The 26,449-nt window shown below is 38.2% G+C and overlaps 1 protein-coding gene across 7 annotated transcripts in view; it reads right to left on the reverse strand.

Annotated features, from left to right (window-relative positions):
- Positions 1–3,128: 3,128 nt before the first annotated feature.
- The window catches only part of BICRAL (BICRA like chromatin remodeling complex associated protein), a 43,500-nt gene continuing 20,179 nt past the window's right edge, over positions 3,129–26,449 (reverse strand). For 6 of the 7 annotated variants that reach the window (XM_063152110.1, XM_063152111.1, XM_063152106.1 and 3 more), the window contains 11 exons: positions 21,773–21,821; positions 18,915–18,963; positions 18,765–18,833; positions 13,044–14,747; positions 11,184–11,283; positions 9,835–9,932; positions 7,959–8,020; positions 7,704–7,849; positions 7,457–7,551; positions 6,158–6,260; positions 3,129–5,362 (listed from right to left, as the gene is read on the reverse strand). In XM_063152110.1, the coding sequence (XP_063008180.1) occupies positions 4,560–5,362; positions 6,158–6,260; positions 7,457–7,551; positions 7,704–7,849; positions 7,959–8,020; positions 9,835–9,932; positions 11,184–11,283; positions 13,044–14,747; positions 18,765–18,833; positions 18,915–18,963; positions 21,773–21,816 (3,273 nt within the window). In that variant the 5' untranslated portion in view covers positions 21,817–21,821 and the 3' untranslated portion in view covers positions 3,129–4,559. Of the gene's footprint in view, positions 5,363–6,157; positions 6,261–7,456; positions 7,552–7,703; positions 7,850–7,958; positions 8,021–9,834; positions 9,933–11,183; positions 11,284–13,043; positions 14,748–18,764; positions 18,834–18,914; positions 18,964–21,772; positions 21,822–22,393; positions 22,840–26,449 lie in introns of those variants that run through there. The other variant, XM_063152112.1, reaches the window with a different exon arrangement.

Consider the following 26,449-nt stretch of genomic DNA (forward strand, 5'->3'; position numbering starts at 1 on the left):
TTTTTTCCATGTCCAATATGATGACCAGTTGCAAGATTAGCAGTACTCACAAATGCCACCCCATAAATCACAAATAACTCAGTACACCCACCACTACTCATATGAAATCTGTGCATGCATTGCATCTGTGCACCAGAGCTGCCACGAGCAGATCTTCAACAGACCTTCTTTTCTCCAGTGATTTTCTTCAGCCAAAAGAGAGCTGACCTCTGGTCACAAAGACAATTTCTCCCATTTCTTGAAGCTGTCTTGACAAATGCATTGTTGTGAAACCTTCAAGGAAACGTGTGTATGATTGGAAAGGAAAAATTCAAAGGCTTATTAAAAAAAGAAGGGAGGAATTCCTCTAAGTTTTAAAATTGTTTACACTTACCTTTCCTTGTGCCAATCTGCTCCTGGCTTTTTTTTTTCTTCATTCAGGTCCTCAAAATGAACAGTGTTTTGACTTTCTTAAATCAGCTATGCATTAACACACACACAAAAATTTTCAGAAATTCTGCCCATAAGTTGGAATAAACATAACAAGCCCAGGTATAAAAATATTATTGAAAAGCAAAAAAAAAAATACACCATAAATTCTTATAAGAAAGATATTCTCAGGTGAAGACACCTGCACAGTAAATTTCACATAAAATGTTGAGGAATACAAAAGGTTTGCCTGGTGATTCCACAGGGAAATGACAAAAACAAAACAAAACAAAATAGAAAAAAAAAAAGAAAAAAACCAAGCCCAAGATGCTTAGCCATCCTAACTCAAAAAGATATTAAAATAGCATATAACTGGTTTTATTAATTTTGTTGCTGTCTGAATCCATGTGGGAAGCATTCAAAGGGCATATTTATTTTGTCTCACTGACAAAATAACAAATACTAACCATGAAGATCTCTACCTTTCAACAGTGCAGGCCCTACTCCAAGATGAGAGGCACTGCCCTTCACCAATGCTCCACTTCCACAGCCTCCAAAAACAAAGTGAGGAAGTTCCAGGCATAAGAGCTTTACTAGATCAGTCTCAGCATACTCTCTGAAAAATTCAATCACAGTAAGAAAAGGTTCATCACCCCTCTAATAAAAGTAGGAAGATTCCCTGTAGCACCTGCAATTGCAACACTGTCTCACAAAACACCCAAACACAGGCATCTATAACCAAATGCAGCTGACATGAGTCAAACCTGCAGTGTGGATGCAGTGACCACTTCATCCAAAAGCCTTCTCATCTTCCATCTCCCTGAGGGACCAGGAAGATGATGCCTCTACCTTGTGAAAATACACCAGAGAAGGAGAGCAAGCAAGAACCTTGCTGTGGCAAGACTCCTAATACCAGTAAGGCAGGACCATTTGCTCTCTTGTAATTTGGAGATTAACATTAGCAAATGTAGTTATAATGCCACATGAACCAAATCCTAGTAGTGTGTATGTTCAGAAAAATGCATAAGGAGCATGGAAAGTTGGCCTACTAAGTATATTTCAACAGAGCTGCATCATGAAAAGAAGAGGAGCAAGACTTAAAACTGACACCAATCATCTTTTGGAAATGTGAATATTCAACTTGGTTAAATCAAGACAATCACAGATAGACATTTTTTCCCAAATCTTTGGCTGTATTGCAATGGTTGTTTCAATTTGTAATCTCCAACTAAACATTTCCTATCCATGGATTAACAATATATTTACTGACTTGTGTCTTTTAACAGTATTTATCCAACATAACAAAATAAACTGCAATTTGTTATACTTTTTTTTTTTACAAAACATTTTATAAATATTTTTACAAAATGTATACAAAGCAATTTCAAGTGAGACATACTTTACAAATGAAGGTATTTAAGCAAATAAAGTCCATACCACGCTGACAATAAGTGACACATCCTCTTTAAGTGAAGTCAGTCTGTAAGGCCTCCCTACTCTAACAGATAAATTATACCAAAATCTTCAAAATGAACATAGTTTTCTTAATTGCCAGTTTAAAATTTGTTTTAATATTAGGCAGTATTAAATAACATTGAAATCACAATGCTGATCCAGCAAAATAATGAAAACATGTTTAAAGTCATGCATATTCACAATACTTTGCTGGACTTGAGCCCATATGATTAATAAACTTTTTTTAAGCACCACAAAAATACAATTATTTCATTTACTGCTTCACCACGTACCAGAATTCCTTTAGAATTTAATTCAAAGGAGTGAACAACAGAACATTAACAATCTAAGATCAATCTTACTAGGATTGTTGAAGGGGTTCCTCTCATCAGCAGTTCAGAGAAATGTGTCTGACCAAATCAATCACGATTACTTTTTGCAATTTGGCATATAAAACTTTTTTATATGCCATTGTCCCCCCTTCCCAATGAGACCCAATAGAAGACACACAACCAGTTATGTATTTGCTGCAGAGAGGCTGGAAACCCCATACCCATTTCGAGGTGGCACAACAAGCAAGGGGACTGATGCATGTGCAACTTCACTTTTTTTTTCCTCAAAAGAAAAATTTAACTAGTTAGCATACAGCTGTGTAACTTACTGCTCTCCTTCCTAAATAGTTCAGAATGATAAATTAATTACACTTTCAAAATGATAAAATATGCATCAGAATACACAGCCATGAGAATATTATTAAATCTAAAAAGGCAATAGGTGAAGACTATCTTGTCAGTTTTGCCAATAAGAAAACAACTAACTGCCTGAGAGTCTACTCTGTGGACAACCAACCAAAAATTTAAAACTGGCAATACTTATTAATATCACATACAACACTTGGGAATGTTGGGTTTTTACAAACACGTACTTTAAAATTGGCACATTTTTTTAAAATGGCAATTAGTAACATATAAAACCAGTACTTCCATTCGTGTTGAAGGGGAAATGAATTTTAAGGAAGTTTATCTCTCTCTCATTGCTTTCTAGATTTGGTTTCCTTTAGTGGTCAGACAGTGGACTGCAGCTCAGTACTGAGCTGACTGTAATGTTCTACTATCCCAAGGATCTAATTCTGCTTCCTTCCGTGCCGTTCAGATGGACTGAGTTACACACCAGCAAAACCTTTTGGTTTCTCTCCTGGCAATCTGACAGACAACCACAGCTTGTCACAATGAGCCTCTTACACCATGAAAATCAAAATCAGCAAGTGTGGAAAAGGGCTGGTCATGTTTCTGAGAAATGGTGGAGAAGTTCTGGGGGAGCACATGAGCATACCTTAGAAACCACAAAAGCTGTATCCTCCTGAGCAGACATATGTACTACACACACGTGACCAACGTCAGCGCGCTTATGTGCACAGAAGCACTCATGACCAAAGTAAACTAGAACAAAGCAGCATGGGCAGCAAAAAAAGTCATAGATTAAAATAAATAAATAAAATAATAAGATTCTATCTTAACAACATGACAGCAAGCCAAATGCAAACCATGCAATGGTTTCACTTGGCTTTACAATATGAATTAATAATTACACATTTTTTTGATATGTTTAAACAATGGGATTGCTGATCAACTTTGGTCTGTACATATCTTGATAATAATGACTGCTACGGTGGATGATTTAACATTCTCTGACAGCAAAAAGCAAAAAGAATCAAAAATAAACACTGGCCTTTAAATTTACTCAGAGTAAGGCTAACATCCTCTTAAAATATAAGCTACAAATACAGTTTTCAAATCAAAGTGCTTTTGACACTTGGTCTAAAAAAAAAAAACAAACCAACAAATAAAAAAAAACATTTATACCACTTCAGAAAGACTCAAGGCTGACTACATCCAATTATAAAATGCAAAATCTTTTCCTCAAGAGATAACATATATATGTATTATATATATAAATTCATGGCTCTATCATGGCCTCATCCTGTACACTTTGCTATTTACTGGCTTCCGTTCTACCTTCCTTAGTCGAGCATTTATTACTTCATATCATGCCACTGTGACTAAGATCATATAATATCATCCCACAGACTAAAGTTACCCACTACAAATATATCAAGTACTAGTTTCTGCTCAGAAAGCAATAGAAAAGCACTTAAAGTTTAAATTATGAAGCCTTGTAAACACACTGATGATTTCCTTCCAACTTAAGAATCCTAGAATACAGATTCATTAACAAAGCAAATAATCACTTCTGAATAGAGGTACAGTGGGTTTTCCAGAAAAATTAAAATTTTGATGATTTGTGAAGAGAAGGGTAGGGGAGAATTGTTGCTTCCATCACTCTTTAAAAACATTTTCTTAATAAATATATCCTTTCAAATGACTGTGATTGTCAGTATATTACCGTATTATGTAGGGCCTAACAACCTGCAACCCTGTTACGTTGCAGTACTGCTCAATAATCAAAAGCACTATCATAATAATACTTGAAACAGTAAGGCCCTAACAGACTGCATTCTAACAAGGATTAACTTTACTTGGATATCTCACTGTAACCACAATGAGTATTGCTCTCAAACACAGAACAGAATCTAGTTTAGAAAGGTTAACCTTAAATGCATGTCAGGCTGTACTTGTGGTGTCATTCACATTTGCTTCTGCTAAGAGAAACATAACTTGTCCATGGTACTGTAACTATTAACACTCTAAGATACTATTTACAGCTGCTTCTAAAATAGAGTCAGTTTCTACAACACTTTCACTGTGGTCTGGAATAAATTTTTCCAGGCAGTTCTCTTGTGAAGCGATAGGTGAAAAATTAGGGAACTCTAATTCAACGGAGCCACTACTTGCTGCCTCATTTTGTGGCTGCCTCCCAGCTTTTTTAAGTTCCAAGATGTTTTTAAATGTAGTTTCTAAACTCTTACTGAGCAGTAAGTCTTCCTGGGGTTCATCAGAGCTTTTCCTGTTAGCAGGATGCAAAACCTCATTCTTTGGAGAGCTCCTCAGAGTTTTGTCTTGAAGTGAATTATTACACGTTACCTTGGAGAAAGACTGAACTGCATTCCTTGATATTTTATTGTGTGTTCCATGACTGCCTCTTGACACTATTTTTGACAAGTCTTCAGAACTCGAAGAATTCTCAGTGGACTTGGCAAGATCTTTCCCACTCATCCTTTCTTCAGAAAGGGCCACATATTGGCTCTCAGAAGAACAATTAGCTTTTTCAAACTTTAAAGCTTTAGTGAGGCTCTCGGATTTTTTAGTAGAAGCTTTTCCTTCTTGTGGTGTCAGAATGTTGTTAGGCACTATAGGAAGTTTACTGTGATTTGTGGACTCTGCTGAGCTGGATTTTGGTCGGTCTCTGGCTTGGGTTTTGGTGGTTTGACTTCGAGAAGGTAATGTTTTGCTAGACTGATGGTCACTTTTGCTGGACTGAGCTTCTTCAGCTGCTTTCTCAAATTGTTTGGCAGAACAACAAAAATCGGCCTGATAACCATCTGAAAATTAAGTAGCAACATTTTACTAAAATCACCTACACATCCAAATAACTGACAACACAGTTTCTGTGTACTGAAATTCAAATAACATCCACAGCTTACAGATCTGGGTCTTTAAGAGATGTTCATATGCTTATGTGTTCTGCTGCATACAGGGCAGGAGATTAGCACTAAATTAATCAGCACACTGCTCACGCGTGTGCGCTGTAAAACCAGATTAAGGGCACTTCCCAGCATTCTAAATATGCAAATATGGTCTCTGAAGATTAATACTTTCTACAACACAACCTGTGAATATCTTTTAAAATATGCAGATCATGCAGAACCTTTAAACAAATCGTAACTGTAATCATACACAATTAACGTGCTTCCAGGTGCTATGTTTAACAACATCCCAGTTAAAAACAGTGCCATTTAAATGGTCATGGCACTCCAAGAGCAACACTTCATTAAGATGAACAAGAGTGTTCATGCTTCAAACAGTGCTGGTCTTTCTGGCTGCAAGTAAACTCAGATTCCTCCCTGCTAGGATGGAGGCACTATAGAAGTCATGACTGTTGTCAAAAGAAACTTGAACATTTTTCTGCCAAACAGATAACTTTTTTTTTCCCCCACAAATAACTGCTTCAACCCTACAATGTCTCTGGATTGTTCAGTTCTGGAGTTATAAAAGGTTATCTTGCAAATGCTAATTCAGTATTTCACTAACTGGAATCCACAGCAATCACTGCCTCACTGTGGCCACAACTATTTTTAAACACTCCACACTTTATTTTGAAGTTAAGCATTACTTACCAGGATCCACAAGTGCAAGACGCTTTTCCCGGGTCAGAGATGCTCTTTCCTCCTGGTTAAACATCCTATCAATCATAACCATTTCTGCAGAGGGATTTATCCGCTGGAGGAAAAGGGAAAACACAACCCATCTCTAGAGTGACTCATATGTTGGTATCAAATCAAAACCTTGACAGCTTAGTTAAATTTCAGAGAAAAGAAACTTCCTTTACTATGTATTTGCAAAGAACATTCACAATTCAACAATCCTGTCTCTGACCCAACCACTACTGAAACTCAGTCATGAAGTATTACTCACATTGTACTGCAAATTTTATTTGGGAAAGACTTTAAAAAAGAGAATTGCTATTCCAGTTGTATGAGTTGTACTTTTTAAGGACTGAGTATGCTTACTATTGTATACCACAATTTTTTTTAATTCATACAGTAGCCTTCTCTTTTAGGGGATCAACCAGCAAAAATCTTGAACTTGGACCATCCTGTCATCTTCCCTGCACTTCTCTCCTATCCTTGTAACTAGCTGGTCAGAGCTACATTTTACTGACAATGCCTTCAAGCCACTTTGATTCATCCATCACAGAAAATGGTCACTGCACTAGGCCATAACACAGACAACTAGTTTCAAACCTGAATGCTATGTGAAACAAACCTTTCAAAATTACTAAATGGGATTTGCCATACAACATACCAGATGCTAAAAGAACAAATCTCAACCTCCATCCTCTCTTTGCATCTGCAAATACTTGCAAATATTTAATGGCTAGGATCTATTACAATGCAACTGCTAGTTGTAGAATCATATTAATTCTAACAGTTGTATTATGTATCCCTGTCTCTAAATATCTAAATGCCTATTACACTCAAATTCAAAACTTTTCCAGGTATGAAAACTAGCATATCTGAGGTCACAATGGCATTTCCTGATCCTTGTAAAACACATTCTTTAACTTGGTCCGTTTTATTTTGCCTCATACCTGGGATTGTGAAAGCACTTTAATCAGAAGCACTTCTGATGAAGTTCCACCTAGCTTTTAAGGACAATGATTTCCTAAACTGTAATATGATTTGGCTCTAATTATAATATGGCTGGAGGCCTCGGAATGGACAACATCAACACTACTTCAGGTTCCATCATCCACAGAAATACACAGAAATCACCCTCCTGACTATCACAGCCTGTTCAGTGTAAGAGCAAAGCAGAAGCAGAGAACAGAAGTTCATGCACCTGTTCTGTAGACTTTGTTTCAACAGATTTAATCCCATCCCTTAAACAAAGTGCACCTGGGTTCTACACCTTACCATTGCATCTTCTATAAGCAAACATCTGTATTTGTTCAGCATAGCCTGTGTCCTCTTCAGAAGTTGTGTAGCAACAGATTCAAATTCACTGTCCACTAGAAAGACAAAGTACACTTTCAAACACTGTTCTTCAATAACCTGTACAAATTTTAAAATGATCCTTTTCTTATTGCTCGAATTTACATTAAGAATTCTCTCAATACAAACTGATTACAAACTTACTGCCAAATTTGAAAAAGAAAATTACCTTTTCTTAAATCTTCTTCTGTTGGCAGCGATCCCTGGCACACATGGTAAGAAAGGAGTCTCTGAACTGCATCATTTAATGATCTGAACCGACTTTTATCTGGTGTCACAGCATGTACCTGATCCTTCTGTAATTGCTGCAGAATACTACAAAAAAATTAATGGTATATACTTAACGTACTGTACAGAGTTTTTACACTGACCAAAGTAAAAATTAAGGTTTCTGCAACAAAATTAAAACGAAATAGTGACTTACAAAGCTCCTTTAGTTAACTGTTTAGCAGCAGGCCTTTTCTGTCCAACTAAATGACCATCGACCTACGTTCAAAATAAAAGACAAATTACAATACAGCCCCTCATTTGCAAAGCCTAAGTTTCAGGAGTTGTTTCTGTCAATTAGGTACATCACCAATACTAACTGTAACCACCACATAAGTATAAACACTTTCAACTATCTCCTGTTTTCACAGGGCACTGTGTACCCACAAAATAGGGAAGTGACATAAACCAAAGGTCTGAAATGCTGTTTGTAGACAAATTCCACTGTTTTGCATTATACATACTTCACTAAGAAAGAGAAGATCAAAGTTAGCAGGTACAAAGAAGGAAAGATACAACTAAAAACTTTTACAAATAAATCTGCTCAGACAAACCCTCTCTGCATTTCTCAGAAGATGTCATCTTGCCTGACATTAATGGATTAGAGTATCTATGAGGAAAGCAGGCTAAGGTTGGGCACTTCAATTCTCAAAAGCCACAGTGGATGGGGGGGATTGTAAAAGTCATTCTAGGAATTCTATTTCAGTGTCAATGCTACAGATATGCCCATCAGGTAGCAATCCAAGTCATTTTTTCCTTTGCTTAGACATTTAATGAAATCAAGATTTTCCTGGGAACACTCTCCTAAGACCAGAGGCTCTCTGAGGGGGTAAAGATTCATGGCAGAGACACTGGAAGAGTATTTGCCTCAAAAAGCCTCCAACTTCAGATCACAAAAAGTAGTCACCACCAAGCAGAATGAACATCTGACCAACTATTACACATCCAGGCTGACCTCCTAACTGAGCACTATTGTACCTTCTGTTCTACCTGTACATCAATAAGACATAGAAAAACATTCCTGTCCTACTGCATTGACAAAAACACTTACTAACAAAAATTTTAAGTCAGATCCTCTCCAAAACTCATTCTGGACAGTGTTTTTGTACATACTTGCATTATGTGGGAGAACTTTTGATGGTAAAAGAAGACTGCAGTAAGGAATAAAACAGACAAAGACCAGGTGGAACTATTGTGCTGCTTCTCACAAACCACTGTCTCCCAATCAGCCAGAGAACAGCTGAGTTTGTAAGAAATAATGAGAAGAGTAGGTCGAACTATTGGCCAACTCAATGAAGAATTGCTATGTCATACAAAATTATCTTCAGGGAACAGTACAGTCAGACTCCACTTAATGAACTAAATCTCAAAGCAGCATTCAGTGTATCAATTTGCAAAATAATCAACATTTACTATGCCAAGGTAGAATTTGTCAAGTTTGAGGGAGTTCATATACTCTACAAATAAACCTACAATGATTCTTGTTTGTTTACTCGTTACCTCCCCTCACCCCAGTGGAGAAGAGAATCAGGAAAAAGTAAACCTCATGGGTTGAAAAGAACAGTTTAAAAACAGAAACAAAATAAAACAATATAATAATGATAGTTATTACAAAGTTGTAATGAAAAAGAGCAAAAGGGGGAATTAAACCCAGGAGAAACAAGTGATGCCCAAAGCAATTGCTCAGCACCCTCTGAACAATGCCCACCCCATTCCTGAGCAGCCATCAGTGGCTCACAGGCAATTAGTTTGTACATTTCCACCCAGAACACCCTGGGATGTTCCAGAGAATGGGACACTCCTCTGGCAGTTTGGGCCAGCTGTCCTGTGTGCCCTGGCACAGCATGGGGCACTGGAAAGGCTGTGACTTGCAGAGTAAGCACTGCCCAATAACTAAAACACTGGTGTGTTACCAATGTTATCCACAGCCAAATCCAAAACTCAGCACTGTACCATCTACTAAGATGAAAATTAGCTCTATCCCAGAAAAAAACAGGATAGACAGGGAAACATATAAATAGAGGTGTTCTTACCTGTATACTCTGCTGAACTGATGATGATCCTATCACTTTTTCTTGTGGCTGTGCTGTTCCTAGAGATTGTTGTATGATTTTTCCTCCAGAGTCCTGTCCTATAAAAAAAGTTGAAAAGATTCTTGTCATCCTAAGCAAGAGGGGAATAATTTTGTATCCCTATCCTGATAATTTCACCTGAGTTTCTAGGAAAGCTGTATCTTATGCTTAAAAGCACTAGTGTAACTATCCTGTGGAGAAACCAGCTCATAAAAATTAAACAGGACTGATATTTTGCCTGAAAACAACAAAAATCCTCAGATATAAATCACACCATGGTACTGCAACATAAGAAGAAATTCAAGTGCTGTAAGTTTAGTGTCCCAACAATTTACCTAAAATCATACAGTAAATTTTAGCAAACTTTTCAATACCAATCCTCCCTCAAGTGATTACCCAAATTTTTCTAGAGCTCCTGGAAGTACTCTTCCAGGACAACAAGCACATTTCTTCCCCTAGATTTTTTTAGTTAGGCAGACTTCCTCCAATTGCCTTGCTTCATAATCCAAACAGCATCTTATCAGTCATGCTACCTTACAACCAAAACAAGTAAGAGTTTACTGGGTTTTATTTCCCCAAAGACACCCAGCATACTGTGCAGATTGTACAGAATTGCCTGGACAGCTTATACATAACAGTACACAAGGGGGGGGGGGGGGAAAAGCAAGGCAGAGTATAGGACCTTATTCAAAAGGTTACTTATGTACACAGAGAACAGGAAAGTTACTGCATTTTTCTGCTTGCTTTGATTGTACTGGTTTTGTTCTTTCAGTAGCATGATGCTGCTTGAAAAGCTGCTGTTTTGCCATGAACAATGCATGAACTATTCTAACTGAAAGGGACCCATTCAAGAATAGAGTGAGTGATGACAGCCTGCACATAACCTTGTAATACCTATCTCTGTAACTGAAGCAGCCACCACATTCAACATTCTAGAACTTTCATGGAATTTTAGCAGATGCCTATTTTGAAAATTGAATATTTCTATTTTCCTAAGCTGAAAAAAAAAAAAAAAAAAAAAAGAAAAATGAAACAAGGTGTAATTTTGGATTTTATAGAGGAGAGAAATAATTGCTAATTGCGGAGATTCAACTCTTCTCTCTACAAAATGAAGTGCCATGGTTGAGAAAAATTAAAGCACACATTCAATACTGAAAAATATAGCTTCAATTCTTCTAAAAATAAAATTCCAACAACCTTTAGAACTCTATGAGCATGAGGCACCTATGTAAGTCTGACACACTGAGGTAGAACGAGTCTCGGTTGCTGCAGAAAATTAAGAAAATTTTGTTAAAAAGACCTTAGTTGACCTGATAGTGTGTTGCTCAGAAGATTTGTTAGCTGAGGCTGCCTCAAATTGTCCTGTGTCTTCGATGCAGAAACTGGTGATGTCTGGTTCACAGCCTTTTTCTGTGGCACATACATAAAATAAAGAACAATTTTTTTAAAAATCACAGTGAAATATTTACTGAAAGCTTTAAGAAAAACAAGGAAAAGGCACCTAAATTTCATCTCCATGTATACTTTTTTAACTTCAAACTCATCAGTGGTGAAATTTCACAGATCTCAATCCCTCCAAATTCAAGAACTTTATAAAGTAAATCAGAGGGGAACAGAAATTACACTAACAGCACAAATACATACCAGTTGCATTCTACAAGATCACTCATTTCCCACTACAAGTGGCCCTCAGAAAACACAGCTTCTCACAGTTCCAAAACTGCAAGATGATGAAGTTGCTTCTCCAACAAAAAAAAAACTCACAGTGGAACAAACCCTCCACTGCTTAGCAAGTGAATGATACATGGTTTAGTATATAAAGTACAATGTTTAAAAGTACAAACAAACAAAAAAGATTCTGGTAAATAGTGCCATTTGTTCTCTAAAAGTTCCCAATTACAGCTCTGAATTCCAGCACAAGAACAAAATGATCTTTTATAGCAATAAGAAATAATCTGCTTCTATAACTGCTGAAACTCACTGACCCAGCACATGACCTGCAAATAGGAAGATGCAGACACATGAAGAGAAATCAGACAGGCCTCAAGTTACTCATCTGCAAACAAAATGTTACAACCTGAACCAGAATCTTGGCAAAGATTACCTATGTGTTTCTACATGTTCATAACTGATTTTTTAAATAATGCACATTATTTTCTAAGACATTGTTTCACTGCAGATTTGAGTTTGGTTAAAAAAAAAATCCATCAGGCCTTTGGAAAAAGAAAGATCTAAGTAAAAGAGAAAAGAGAAAGATCTAATCAGTGCAAATGCATTCTGAGAGACTGACCAGTATTTCAAAATTACCAATTAAAAAAAAAGTTTAAAAAGTGACAGAAATTGAATAGCTTGTTAATTGTGTGAAAAGTCACTGAGTTAAAATTAGCTCTGTAACTTTATGGATTTTTTTCTTTTAAACTTTTGACTGCTTATAAGTTTGCTTATGAAAACAGAAAAATCTGAGTTGAATATATACTGCAAGTGTATCTACTGGACAAAATAAACAACATCAAACCTTAAAAGTGAATTCTGAATTTTTTTTTAGGTACTAGCTTGACTTCTTAGAGGATTATTTTTAATGTTATACTTTTACAAACTGCTTTAAAAGGTATTTATTTTTAAGGATTCTAAGAAGCATTTCCTGTCTTTGCATCAAATTTGAAAGCTTCTAACTTCTGCAGAAACACATAACAAAAGCACCAATATGATAAATAACAAAAGAAAGCCCAAGAAGCCTTTTCATCTCTAATTTCATTAAGTCAGACTTTGAAAATGCATAGGTTTTAGGGAGGTCAAAAGATTTTTAAGTGCTAAGAATGAACCTGAGCCTTTACATCTAGCCTATGGTAAGGTTTACAGGAGAGCCTGCAATTGTATAAACTTACAATGCCCACTCCTTTAAACAGGAGCAGACATAAATTAATGCCAAGCACTTCTGAAAATAATACTATAAATCACCAACAAACTATTTGGGATTAATCAAAGTGGCAGAGTTGTTCACTGATTTAGAAAATACCATGTGAAATGACAAATCTGGGTTACAGTAACTTTTAGCAGCTCCACAGTATTTGTAACAATACAAACCAGCAAAATTACCATTCTGTGTATTAGCCAATTTTAGCACAGCTTAGAAGCCTTTCTTTGGCTACATTCTCAGGCAGCTTTCCTACCTGACCAAAGGCAAACTGTTGCTGTGTTACTCCCACAGACGTGTGACTGAAGGTGCTGACAGACTTGGAGGAGGATGCTGGAAGACGATGCGACGCGCTGACGGCAACCTGAGCTCTGTTCTGGCCCAGCTGATCCCCCGTGAAGTTCCCTCCCGACGCGACAGACTGAACGGATGCTCCCAGGCTGGGGAGCACGGAACCAGAAGAACTGGCAGCAGCAAATCGACCAGGAGCTGGCATACTTGAGGCTGTGGACTGCCCAGGTGACATGGTGGTGAAACTCGACCTGCCTTGGGAAACGTTCGCTTGGCTGGGTGACAAATGCAACACCGTTGGCGACGCCTGCTGCAGTGGCACCTGTCCACCAACAATTTGGGAAGTTCCATGATTTACTATAACTTGGTTTCCAGGAGCTGTGAATGTCTGGCCAGAAACAAGCTGAACAGCTGTGTTCTGATTATTCAGCATCTGTCCTGAATACGATTGGTTGGCTCTTAGCATGTTTGTAGAGTTCCTGTTGAGCATTACGTGCTCAGCAGACACTTGGCCGGGAACCAGCTGGGAAGGCTGAGTCTGAAGAAGTTGTCCATTTATGGCCTGGACATGATGAACTGAATTAGAATTAACAGACAAACTTGTAGGTATGAGAAACTGGTTTTGAGGTGCGTGAGGCTGTCCCATAGGAGAATGGATAACAATACTACCTCCAGCATTGCTAACTGTCTGAGGTGTAACTGATTTTCTTGTATTTTGTTGTTGATTAACAATATTAACAGACATATGAGGACCAACTACTGAACTTTGAGGTGAGTTTGCAGAAGCAAATGGAATCCCTTGCTGTACATGATGTTGCTGTATTCCCAAGTTATTCACATTGTAAGCAGTCTGCTGACCCATCTGAATAGGCTTTGGTTGGATATTAATAGGAACTTTGTTAGAGTTTGGTGCCAAACCCCTTTGAATGATGATATTATGGACAGGCAATGAAGTCTGAAAATTTGTGCTGTTAAATGGAACAGTTACAGGTTGTGCTACGGGACTTGAATTTGAGTTACTGAACAGCGAGTTCCCATTTGGAGTTTGTCTATGGACCAAGAGGCCACTGCTCATGTTTGCAGGTGTTTGCTGACCATTGCCTTTCAGTATTATCTGAGATCCATCGAGGTTATTGATGGTCATCATGGAAGGTTGATTACTAAATGAACCAATCAGCTGTATCTGCCCAGAACTACTAATCTGGCTGCTATTAGACAAATGCTGGCCAGGAACACTAATTCCGACGTGTTGCATAAAGCCATGTTGCACACCAACTGTATTGCTTGCAAAAGATGCTCCAACAGGTTGCTGTACCACTTGAGTAACTCCTATAGGTTGCAACGTCTGACCTGAGTAATTAGAAACATTAGAAGCCTGAGTAAAGGATGCTGATGAAGAAGGATGAAGCTGAGCTTGTGCAAACTGTTGGCTAGAACCTACACTGGCATCCAAATATGCCTCTTCCGCCAAAGTCTGTTCAGTAATATTGGCCTCCTGCAAGGACTTCTGAAGAATATCAAAAGGCTGATCCTCAGTAAGATCAGGTAAAGGAGAAGACACAAGTTCATCTTCAAGAAACTGAAGGCTACTGGACAGCTGCAGTCCATCACTAGGCCCCTCTCCAAGCTGACCACTTACACCTTTTACAGACGACTTAGGATCAGTGTTCTGAAATGCAAAACAAGAAGTAAATCACTTTCAGAAACTCCAGTATTTGCCTTGTTTCCTCATTAGTCATTTTTTCATGCAAGCAAACTTTTTACACAGAATTATACAGGATGATGTTGATCCCATACAGTGAGCCAGCACAAACAGGTCATGGATACCCCACTCACACCCTCAGACTGCTGGAGAGGCTTCTCTCCTTTCCCTTCTCAAATCTCGCAATACACAGCACTCAGCTCTGCAGCTACACTGTTTCAAGAGGACATGAAACGCTCTCTAAGTGCCATTTTCCCTTCCTCAAGCTGAGCACTCTACTGACAAAAGGATAAAAGAAACGAGGAGGGAAAACATCTCCACTCTAACTCGGTTTAGGGCAAGGCTTCAGTAGCAACAGTAGAAGCAGAGAAAAGGCAGAAGAAAGCTTTTCTTCCACCGACTTCTACCAAACAAGATTCGCCTCCAAAATCCTATCAGCATTTCTATAATCACTTGGTGCAAACCAGTGACCATTTCATAATGTTAAGGCATTATGTAAATTCCTTGTTTAAAAAAATTTTAGAAACAAGGGAGTAAAAAAAAAAGTGTCACAGACTGTGGTTTATGGTCATAAAAAGATTACTGAGAACTATAAACATTGGAACTACCACAAGTATTAAATGGCACCTTTAACAAAAAAATCAGTCAAATCCACGTCCATTAACACCGTGATAAGGAAAATCAAAACCTATTTACTCTGGCCTACTGTCAAGATTTTCCTAAAACAAAGTTCTGTTCAGAAACTCTAGATAACAAAAGCATCATGTTTCTGAAGATAGAATGACAAATTTAAATGCATAATAATATTCATGATAGTTTTAAGTTAGGCAAAGTACAACTTTCTAAATTGCATGATCACATCTCAGCTATTCAGAAGCAACAACCAGTTTCTTTGTAGGTCAGGATAAATGGAAACTGTGGGTGTGCAATTATCAGTTACACTCATACTCTGAGCCTTCACTCCTTGAAGGTCACAGACGCTTGTTTTCACCTCATGTAAACTGTGTGAAGATGCTGCAAGCCGTAATTATCACATGCAATGATGTCCCCACCCTAACTTCAGTTCCCCAAGCATACTTATTCAGAATTTTACCCCAATCTGTTTCTCAAAAAAAAAAAAAAAAACAGTGTATTTTCTGAAACTTCAGTCATGTTTTAAAATACTAAAATATTTTTCTTAAGATTAGATAAAATATTGTCAAGTTACAACTATTTAACTACAGCAAGCTTTAAACATTTATGTTAATAGAGGAATTAAACCACTGTTCAAATGTCTCAGTGTCTGAACCTCAGGAACACCTAAAGCTACAAATCATGTTCTCAACTGTACCTAGCTACCACTGGGCAGAGTAAAAAGGAATCACTAATTAGGCCATAATTAGGACTCTTACTGTCAGGTTCAGAGGGATTCCCTATTGCATCTCTAAGTTGTCCCCAAGTAAATGACCAAACTGAAATGTTTTACAACTGTGTAACCTAAACTGTCTAACCTAAACAGTCCCAGTAATGCTATTCCAGTTAGTACAAACAATACAACTATTACTACTACCAATAATAACACTAATAATATGATTAATAGCTTAAAACTCTCCCACTGGAACAGAGAATCCCAAGTTTCATTCCCTGCTCCCAGGACTATTTAACATTAGAAAATAATTTTATATGCAAAAACTGTAACCTTCCAAGTTAACATCTGAATCATTACTGTCCAGATTGAGAAGAGCCATGCAGAATGCCACACTAATTTCAAGAAGAAACCAAAGCCTCTGCAGCTTCATGAATGTGCTTCCCAAGAAGAAGAGTCTTATTCTCACTGGCTCCATGAATATTCTGCTCTCTTATGCTGTCCTATTTTACTGTAACAGGAGAATGGAAGCAGCCACCCAATACAAGCCAGGTAACAGGGCAACGGCAGGGGAAGCCTGGGGAAGCCTCTCATGACAACAGCCACAGGAAATCAACCTGGAATCAGCAGAGGTGGTACAGACTCAACTCAGGGAAGGTTGGGATGGGGCATGGGGGCCAGTGAAAGGGAGTGGGAAGAGTGCTTTCTTTTCCTTCAGTCAGCAGGAACTTCATCTTGCTTGTGTTAGGTGTTGGCTGAGCCTGCTTACCCACTGAGGCACTGAACCTCAACACTGAATTTGTAAACTCTGCCACTGAAAGGCTGAGACAGGCAGCAAGACAGTCAATCCTACTTCATGGCAGCAATTCTGAATATATACAAAGACAGAACTTTCAGTATCTGCAAAAACTTTAATGGCAAAAGCCTCAGAAGCATCTAACTTTTCAGGTGTCCCATTTTATAAGCATGGACTATGAAACCATCTGTTTATGGTAACACTTGGTCCTTCCCAATGAACTGTAAGAATCTGTATTTGTAATCAAGTCATTCTTCACCGACATCAGCACAGGGCTCTCACAGGAGGGAAGACAAGATGGCATTGGTGCTCCTTGTGAGATATAAAAGGATGAGGACAGAGCATGCTGTATGTCATCCAAGGAACATGTACTAGGAATCCCCACTCCTCTGATCACCTGCCTTCTAGATTACTTACCCCAAATTTCACACACCAGAAAGCTCTTAGCTTTCACCAAGTATTTTACTGCTTCCAACTGCTACTCCCACCTTGTCCAGAATCTCCCACTGCCCCTCAAAATTACTCAAGGAAACTCACTTTCTGAAAATACACCTGAAACACCTGACTCCTGCCCACCTAGTCATGCTCATCAGAAGGATGCCTACAAGGAACAACTAGGAAGTCTAGGCTATGACAAATGCATGTCATGTCACCCTTTTTCCCCCCAAACCAGTTTTTTTCTTAGGATAAGTAAGAAACCCCACCTCTGCCAGTGCTACATACAGACAGTCTGCTAATGGCCACAGCCTGGTACCAAGTGAAAGCCACTGATCCCCATCAGCTGAAAATTGGGCATGCCCTGTTCCTCTGGGTACCCTACTCCCTCACCATTATCTCAACCAGCTTGTCTTACACTACTGTGCCTACAGGAAAGTCACTACTTCTCCACACACAGATCAACAGTTTTCAGAATTTCTCCATGCCAATTATTTAAGTCTACAAGTGTATCCATGTATCTGTTATGAAAATGAGGTAAACAGATAAGGTAACAGTACCACAGAAAGAGGAATTACCAAGAAAATCCTATTCTGTGTATTCAAATAACTTAATTGTGGGATTAACAATTCAGTTGTTTTTAAAAACACACAAATGAAACCAAAGAAATGTGAATCTGAAGGGATCTCTTAAGTCCTCCAGTCCAATGTTCAATCAAAGCATGACTCCCACCCACACTAGAGCCTTGAATTTATCACCAAGGACTGGGATTCCACAACCTCATTGTGTGAAACGTGGTCCAGGGCTGCACAACATTCCCGGCAAGAAGGAACACTGAAGACCTCTTGCAACACCTAATGAATTTAAAGCAACTTCCTAACACTGAAGTTACAGGAAGGACACATCCAAAGTTACCTCCTGAGTCTAAAAAAAAAAAAAATACAAAAAGCAAAAAAAAAAAAACCAAAAACCAACTCACTCATTAATTTAAAGAAAACCTGTCAGCTCAGAATCTGCATAAACTAAGAAACAAAAGGGATTCTAACATACACAGAGAGCATATGAATGACTAACTTTCAAGGTCTATCTTTGAGCACTACTACTCCTACATTCACTAAAGCCACAAATGCAGTTTACTGAAGAATTACACCAGAGAGCATTTTCACTGCTCAGCAAGTTGCTTTACATATTTACAAAACACATCCAAACAGTGCAGTATTTTTCAATTAATTCCCCACTGAAATACTTAAAATATTAACAGCACAAGATAGGTTCTATGTCAGTATTCAGAGCTTTCACATGAAAAAGCTGAAACCCACATCTACTTCATTCAGTTTTATGAAGCCAAGCAAAGCCATACAAAGCATGCAATCTCAATACTAATGTCACTTATCTCCTGAGCACTTACATTGGAGTTGGCGAAAATTGAATTTGAGTTGGCTACAGAATATTCTGCATTAGTCAAGTCTTCATTGCTCTGGTAAAAGACAAAAATAATGTTTAGAACTGATACAGTCAATTAAGTTTATCTATGTCTAATACACAGCAATGTACTTACAGATTTACTACTAGGTCCATGTAGAAAATAATTCAGCGCTTGTGGGTCCCTGAAGGGGGGAAAAAAATAAAGACATTAACACTTTTTGAAAGTCCTTTTTACTAATGAGGCTAATTTAATTAAGCCACATCCTGTACTCATGTAAATCAGGGTTCTAGTAAAAACACATCTTTCATTGAATCCAATGCAAAGCTGAAAGTTTGTATCATCTGGGGCTCTGTGTTTCTGTATCAGCACAACCTCCAGATGCTGATCATTTATGCTGCCATTGTAACAAGGCATTTCAAGCAAATAAACTATGTTGATCACAAAATTTTAGCTGCACTCTACTAGATTTCCCTTTATGAGGGTGATACTCATATTCTCTTGAAAAACATGGTATTTTACGACAGCACACAGTACAAAAACTAAGGAATATACTACCACCAAATAATGTGAGAACTAAAACAGGTACCACCTCTTCTACAGCTAAACTGTAATGCCTTGTTTAGCTAGCATCTAGTAGGGTATTTACAAACCTGATTCTTTGATGGGTTTTCTGTCACCTTTGACACAAGTTAATAAAAATTTATGATTGCCAGAGTAACAGTCCCCTTATGAAGAAAAAGTGGCACCTTTTCCAAGTGAAACCAACCATAGAAATAGAAATAATTGACTAAATATTATGAATTTCAGTGTATTTAATTAACTTAGCACTACCACTAAACAAAACTCACATTAAAAATGTAGTTGGACAGAATGAGTGTCAGAAATTCAAACAAATACAAATACATTAATTTAGCTGTATGCATAGACCAAGTAAAAAGAATACAAGGCCGTGTTACATGGGATTATTATAATGCAATAATTATACAGCATTTCCCTTAGCATAAGGAGTAAATTGACATGGGTTTCTCTGATTTTTAAAACATGTTCATTGATTAACAAGTAATAATGAAACATTTTTTAGAAGCAGAAGATTATCATGTAAAAAAGCACTAACTAAAAATGTCTCCTTCTTGCTTGATGGTCCTAGAAAATAAAGATGCATAAAGTCAAAGATCTTTCAAGCTCACAACTACTCTCCTAGAAGGACAAACACACCTCTACTCCCTTTTTTTCTGAAAAAAAAACCTGTGTTCATGGGTTTACAAAAGACATGACAGTACTTGGCAGGAACTTTATTGTACTATTATGCTTACAATATTGAAGTGGTTACATATATTTTGAAACAAATGTCATTTTCATAGTAGATTTCACAGAATTTCAAAAATTAAGGAGCACAGAACTTATGATCTCATATAGGGTTGTATTATGCTCATGAGTTTTACCAGTAAAATAACCAGGCCATTAATACTAATCACCCTCACTGTCCTCCAATCGTGCAAAATGCAATTAAAAATTAAGAACACTTCATAACCTTAAATATTGTCTTTAGTAAGGAAGGAATTTTAAATGGCACTTAGCAAATCACAGATCAGATTAAAAAAAAAAAAAAAGTATTCTTCTAGATGCTTAAGACAATAATTGCTGCCAGGAGCAGCAAGAACACTGTAATTTTCACAAAAACACTCATCTGTATACAGAGCACTTCATTTTCTGGACCACCTGTGATCTTGTAGCAGGATCCTCATGATTCAAGCTCATGACAGAGCACTTAATTGTCCCATGATCATCTTTATGCTCATGTTCCAAGCAGGAAGTGTTTTCACATGGCCACAATCAGTAACCTCTCACAACAGTTACCCCCCAGAATGTAACTGAGCCTTCACTGGCACTGCTTCTGCTACTGCATCCAGAGCAACCCTCAAACTACAGCAGCCACTCTGAGGCTGTTTTGGTCTTTCTGAAGTTACAGCTCTCACTGGTTTCACTGCAAGTTTTCAGGTGTGTAAGAAAGGTAAAAAGCCTAATTATTTCCTACACTTAGTAAAAAATTCTCGTGTGAACTGGGAATGATTGTTTAGCAGGAGCTATGGGATTGATATTGGTCTAATGTCTAGCAGAGTTTGAACAAAGTATTGGGCATGAAAAGTTCAATTCTCTTCTTGTGTTTTATATGCATTTATAGCATATTATCTGTTCCTGAATACTGACACAAATGATAGCCAAAGGAAGGCAACTTGTCACATATACAATCCACACAAAACTTGTTCAAGCTTCAGCTATCCCAATTACTTTTGGAGATTGCCACATAGAACCATGTAATCTATAAATCTGTTATGGAAATAAGGGGAGGGGGCCACAAAAAACCCACCAACAACACGTATGTCCATTCAAAGTCCCTGATTCTATTAAAATCAACCATCTTTGACCAAAATGCTGGTAAATTCTTTGTTGTAAAGAGGAAACAGTACAGAGTGCTATTCTTTTTTCCTAACATTTAGATGCCAATGTGTATTGCTAGTAGAAATGAAATATTTAAGTATTCCAAATTCAGGAAAAAATAACTTTACTCTTCCCTTAAAATACAAGCCTAGTATTAAAAAATTATCTAGTCCCATGACTCAAAAAAATTAACATCTTTGGGGATTTGTTTAAAAAAAGTTACTTGCTATGAAGTTTGCAGTAGCAGTAACATGCATCAACACTGATCTGGTATTAGCACTACCTGAGAAGATAATCCATTCTCCAAGAACACACATTCCTTAGTCTCTCCTGAGAAGAATGTCAGCAAGTGGACTGTCAGCTAGCATCCACTGGTATTAAAGGCTTTGCACTCCACACATCTCCACGTGGAAGACATGAAGCATGTCGGCTCATTTCACTGCAAGTCACCTCATCTTTAGACAATACCAAGACAGAATCACCTTCTAGAAGATGATTTTGCAAAATTATGATTCCCAACTTTTCTGCAACAACTCTTGTGGAAAACTTACCCAATAAGATCAAGGAGACAGGATTCATCATCATCATCATCCATGACAACTAGAATAAAGGAGAAGGTGGATACTTGATATGTATCACACAAAAGTTTGTTTTCAACAACAAAACCAATTTGGAATATCTCAGTATTTTTATTAAACCATTTAAGAAGTTGACAGTTGTCTACTATTGAGAAAGTTTTTAAGTACTACCGATGTCTGCTGATTTATATCAAAATCAAATTCAGTTACATGCAAAGATTTACAAAATGCAATGTTTTACCATCCAGGGGGTTTTTAGAATTTGAAATCAGAGAAAGACAAATGATTAACCAAACTGATTAAAAATAACTTCTACAACTTAAAGAAGTAAAAATATCAACACTGAATGCAATCTAAGACTCCAATTAAAATGCTTCTATAGGAATTTATTCCCAGCTAATCCCAGAGAGGGAATAACTAAGCACTACAGAGCCTACAAAAACTGTTACAAATTAGTGGCTGTAGTCATTAATTTGAGCAGCCAAAAGGTAAACAAACTTAGGTCAATGTCACAAGGATGCTGCTACAGTCTAGAATCAAAACCATAGCCAAAACATGACTAAGCATTAAAACAAACACTGTTTTCTAACAGACCTTTCTTAGCAAAAGCTAAGCGTCAGTGTGGCCACTTCCAGTTTCTCCTCAGCAATATTCAGGAGAGCACTTAAACTCGAGTTTAACAGTACAGAGTTCTGACAGCCCCTTTAACAATGGGTAGGGAGGGAATTCATGTGCCCTGCCCAACCTGAGGGCAACTACCAAATGCAGAGCACTTTAAGCCTCACAGTGTCACAACCACCAACTCCTCACACACTGCCCACTCCATCAGGGACTGCTGCACCACAAAGTCTCACACTCACTCTCCCCTCCAACTGCTGCTCCTTCAAAGCTTCTGTTTGCATATTCTGGGCTCTCCTATTCATCCCAGACTATCACCCCCCTTGCCCATAACTGTGAGGATCCCATCTAATCCACCAGTTCAAATACCAACTGATGTTATTGTTACCAAAACTTCTTGGTACCCCAGCTTTCTTTAAGTTATCCAATCTCATATTTAGCATATTTTCTACTCACATCAAGTTGATCATGGCATTCCATGCTTGTTTCTTTCTCAAATTCCCTTAAAAGTTGTGCTGTCATACTTATCACTCAAATGTTATAACACAGTTTTGGCTTTAATTCGTTCTGCTCTCTTTCTTATTTCTTGACAAATAGAAACTTACTGTCCCTGACCAGATCCACATGAGTCATTCCTCATCCTGATCTCCATAATGATTAAACACTGAAGGGACTGAAGCACCTGCTATACAAGAGACTGAGAGCACCAGGACTGTTCTGCCTGAGGAACAAAAAACCATGGGGGAATCCTTATCTTGTACATAAATAGCTGGTGGGGGAGTGTTAAGAATATGGAGACAAATATTTCTCAGTGATACCCAGGCAATGAACAAGAGGCAAAGGGCACAAATCAAAACAAAATAAACCAAAAAGTCCATGTAGACAAAAGAAAAAACTTTTTTAAAACTCTGAGGGTAGCCAAATATTGGCACAAGTTTTTCAGCAAGGTAATGGAGTCTCCATCCTTGGAGATACCCAGGACACAGCTGGACCACAGCCTTGACCTGCGTGCTCTGACCCTGAGCAGCCTGCTCTGGTTGAGTCTGCTCTCAGCAGCACAGGGGATAACGTGATCTCCACATATTCATTCCCACCTTGGCTGTCCTGTGATTCTGTAACCTCTTTCCTGAAGGTTTTCTATACTCTACTGGTTCTGAAAATAGCTTATATTGTACACTAGCAGAGGTACTGTGTCCTCTATACTGCAGAGCCTTATCTGGATTTTGTCTCTCTCTGTGCTTTAGCTTACACTGATGGTGAAGCAGAAATGGAGTGCATGTCAGTGTGAGGATTATTCGGCATCATCTCTCAGGGAGGACAGAAAAACAAAGTATATTAAAGAGAACTACCTCAATGTTGACAAAAATCAGCATTCAAGAGGTGACTATGCACATTAAGAAAAGCAATTTCTCCCATGATTCAGCAACCCAGCTGCTTACTCTTGCATAGAGCCACCAGCTTGAGCACTGATATTGCAATTCAATGCTAAGCAAATGGCATGACATAGTATGATGTCAGGAACTTTAAATATAAATGTGTACTACTAAGAATAAATTAATAAGCAATTAGCATTCTGTTTTAACTGTAGTGATAGTACTACTTACAGAAAGCTGTTATTTCCTCTAACTGCTGAAAGCATACCCATGTCTCAAGAACAAGGTTCCAAAGTCTCCTAGCTAACCAAAAGCAAAACTTTATACAAAATTACCCTTGTTTTCACACTGCAAACCTACTTTTGTATATCCCAACCCATGTGTCTGTGGAAATACTGACAGCATTATTTAAACATCATAAAATGTCTTTCCTTTACATAACCAAATATTATCCATGATTTTATCATAATAAGGGTTCACTATTAGCTGAAGTGATACCACAGAGCTTTCTTCAATTAATACTCTGGAGGTATTAAAACAACTGACACAAATTAAGATAAACTTGTTAAATTCACTGAATTCTTCAAAATTTGCATAGAATGATCAGAAGGACAATAAAATGCATGTACACACTGGTGTCAGAAAATCCTAACAGCAATACATAATCTTCACTATTATACCCACTACTGAACATACACTTGGCTTTACTAGCTAAATGTGATACAAGAAAAATCTAGCCAACATACTGCAAACTCCTACAAGTTTATCCCAGATAAAGTTTTATTGTTCCACATGATGCCATATGGTGTGGGACATCCCTTTGGTCAGCTGGGGTCTGATCTGCTGACTATCTTCCTCCCAGCTTCTTTCACACCTCCAATCTCCTCACTGGTGGGGTGCTGTGAGAAGCTGAGAAGACCCTGACTTGGTGCAAACACTGCTCAGCAACAACTAAAACATCAGTGTGTTATCAACTTTATTCTCATCCTAAATCCAAAACACAGCTGCTAGAAAGAAAAGTAACTCTACCCCAGTCAAAACCAAGACAATATCCACCCCTTATTCTATTCCAATGTCATCATGTCCCGGTCCCACACTTTCCAATGCATCCCACAAAATCACAACCACCTTTCCTGCCTTTTGCCATATATGCAGGCATACAGGCCCATAATCTATGGGCCACCCCTCCAAGATGCCCACTGAGTTCATTTAGTCCAGGACTTTGGGCTCCATCTGTCTTATCATTCCTTCAAAGTGACAGAGATGGTAAATGCTGTTGGGATGATTACATGCTGAAATCTGGTTCATCACTGCTGTGCTTGTCTGGTTCCATCATTGCTGCTGCACTTTGCTCAGTTTCATCAGCACTCATTCTTCATGAATCTTACAGCAATACCATTGCCATGGCATAAAGCAACCAGTGATGAAATACAGCATTATACAGCACTTAACATCCTCATTGGTTGTTCTACCCCAAAATCAAATCCCCTTGAGTACACACCAGACTTCATCCCTCTGCATTACCCACTAAGTGCACCCAGGTCCTTGAGCAAATCCAATCCCATGGGTGGGTCTACCTTTACCTGAGACAGGAAAAACCCAGACTGCCTTGCACAACACCATTTTCTGTGTGCACTAAAGGAACTTTATCTACTTCTACAGGATGTTAAAGTTTTGATTAGGCAGGGCCAGCCCTTTTAGCAGATCCCCTATCCCAATGTCTGTATGTCCCAGTACCCCTTGCTCTCAGAGTGGCCTTGAACAGTCCATTGTGTTGTTGGATTTTCCCAGAGGCTGATTTATGATAGGGAAGAAGATATATCCAACTTTTATGCCTAGGAGTCCATGAGTTTGCTGTGAAAATGAGTCCTGTATGTCCTGTGGCTTCCATGTGCCAAATCCACAGTCCAATAAACCTGGTTAGTCAAACCTGGTAGTCCCCTTCCTTCACCCAGGTGGAGGCAGGGCCCCTCCAGTCCTGGTCACAGGATTTATTATTACAAACACAAATCAGCCCCCACACAGGCAGGGCAGCATGAGAAGCTGAAAAGGCCTTGGCTTAGTGCAAGCACTGCTTTGCAACAACTAAAACATCAGTGTGTTATTCTCAACCTAAAGCCAAAACACAGCACTGTTCCAGCCACTAGGAAGAAAATAACTTTGCTCCAGCCAAAACCAGGACACTGCAGGTTTAAATCTTTTTAACTAATGCCTATTTTCAACAAGGATTACCAAAAGATTAGTGCCCTGTTAATTGCAGGAGAGCAACAGAGGCAGCAGCAAACAATCAGACAGAGTACTTGCATGCCCAAAACCAAATTCACCCAAAAGTAGTCAGTCTACTTTGAAAAGTGGAATTTGAGCACCATGTGACCTTGACACAGATGATCATTTAAAAGTGTGTTAACAAAAGCAAGGCTGTCCTGAGGAATTTTCCTAAAACCTTTCCTATGGCACAAATGACAGAAAAGTTTGTCACTTTTCTTGCCAACTATCATTTCTAGTTTTGTGTCCTCCTCACTGTTTGTTAACATACAGTGGGCCACAGCGATGAGTGATGTATGAAGTGGGTACAAACCATATTAAGCCATGAGAATTTGAAAATAAAATCTGCTACAATGAGTGAAGTTAAAGAGTTATGAAGCCTGAACCAGTGGTC

This window comes from Melospiza melodia, chromosome 3, assembly GCF_035770615.1.
Source record: "Melospiza melodia melodia isolate bMelMel2 chromosome 3, bMelMel2.pri, whole genome shotgun sequence".
NCBI classification, from domain to species: domain Eukaryota; kingdom Metazoa; phylum Chordata; class Aves; order Passeriformes; family Passerellidae; genus Melospiza; species Melospiza melodia.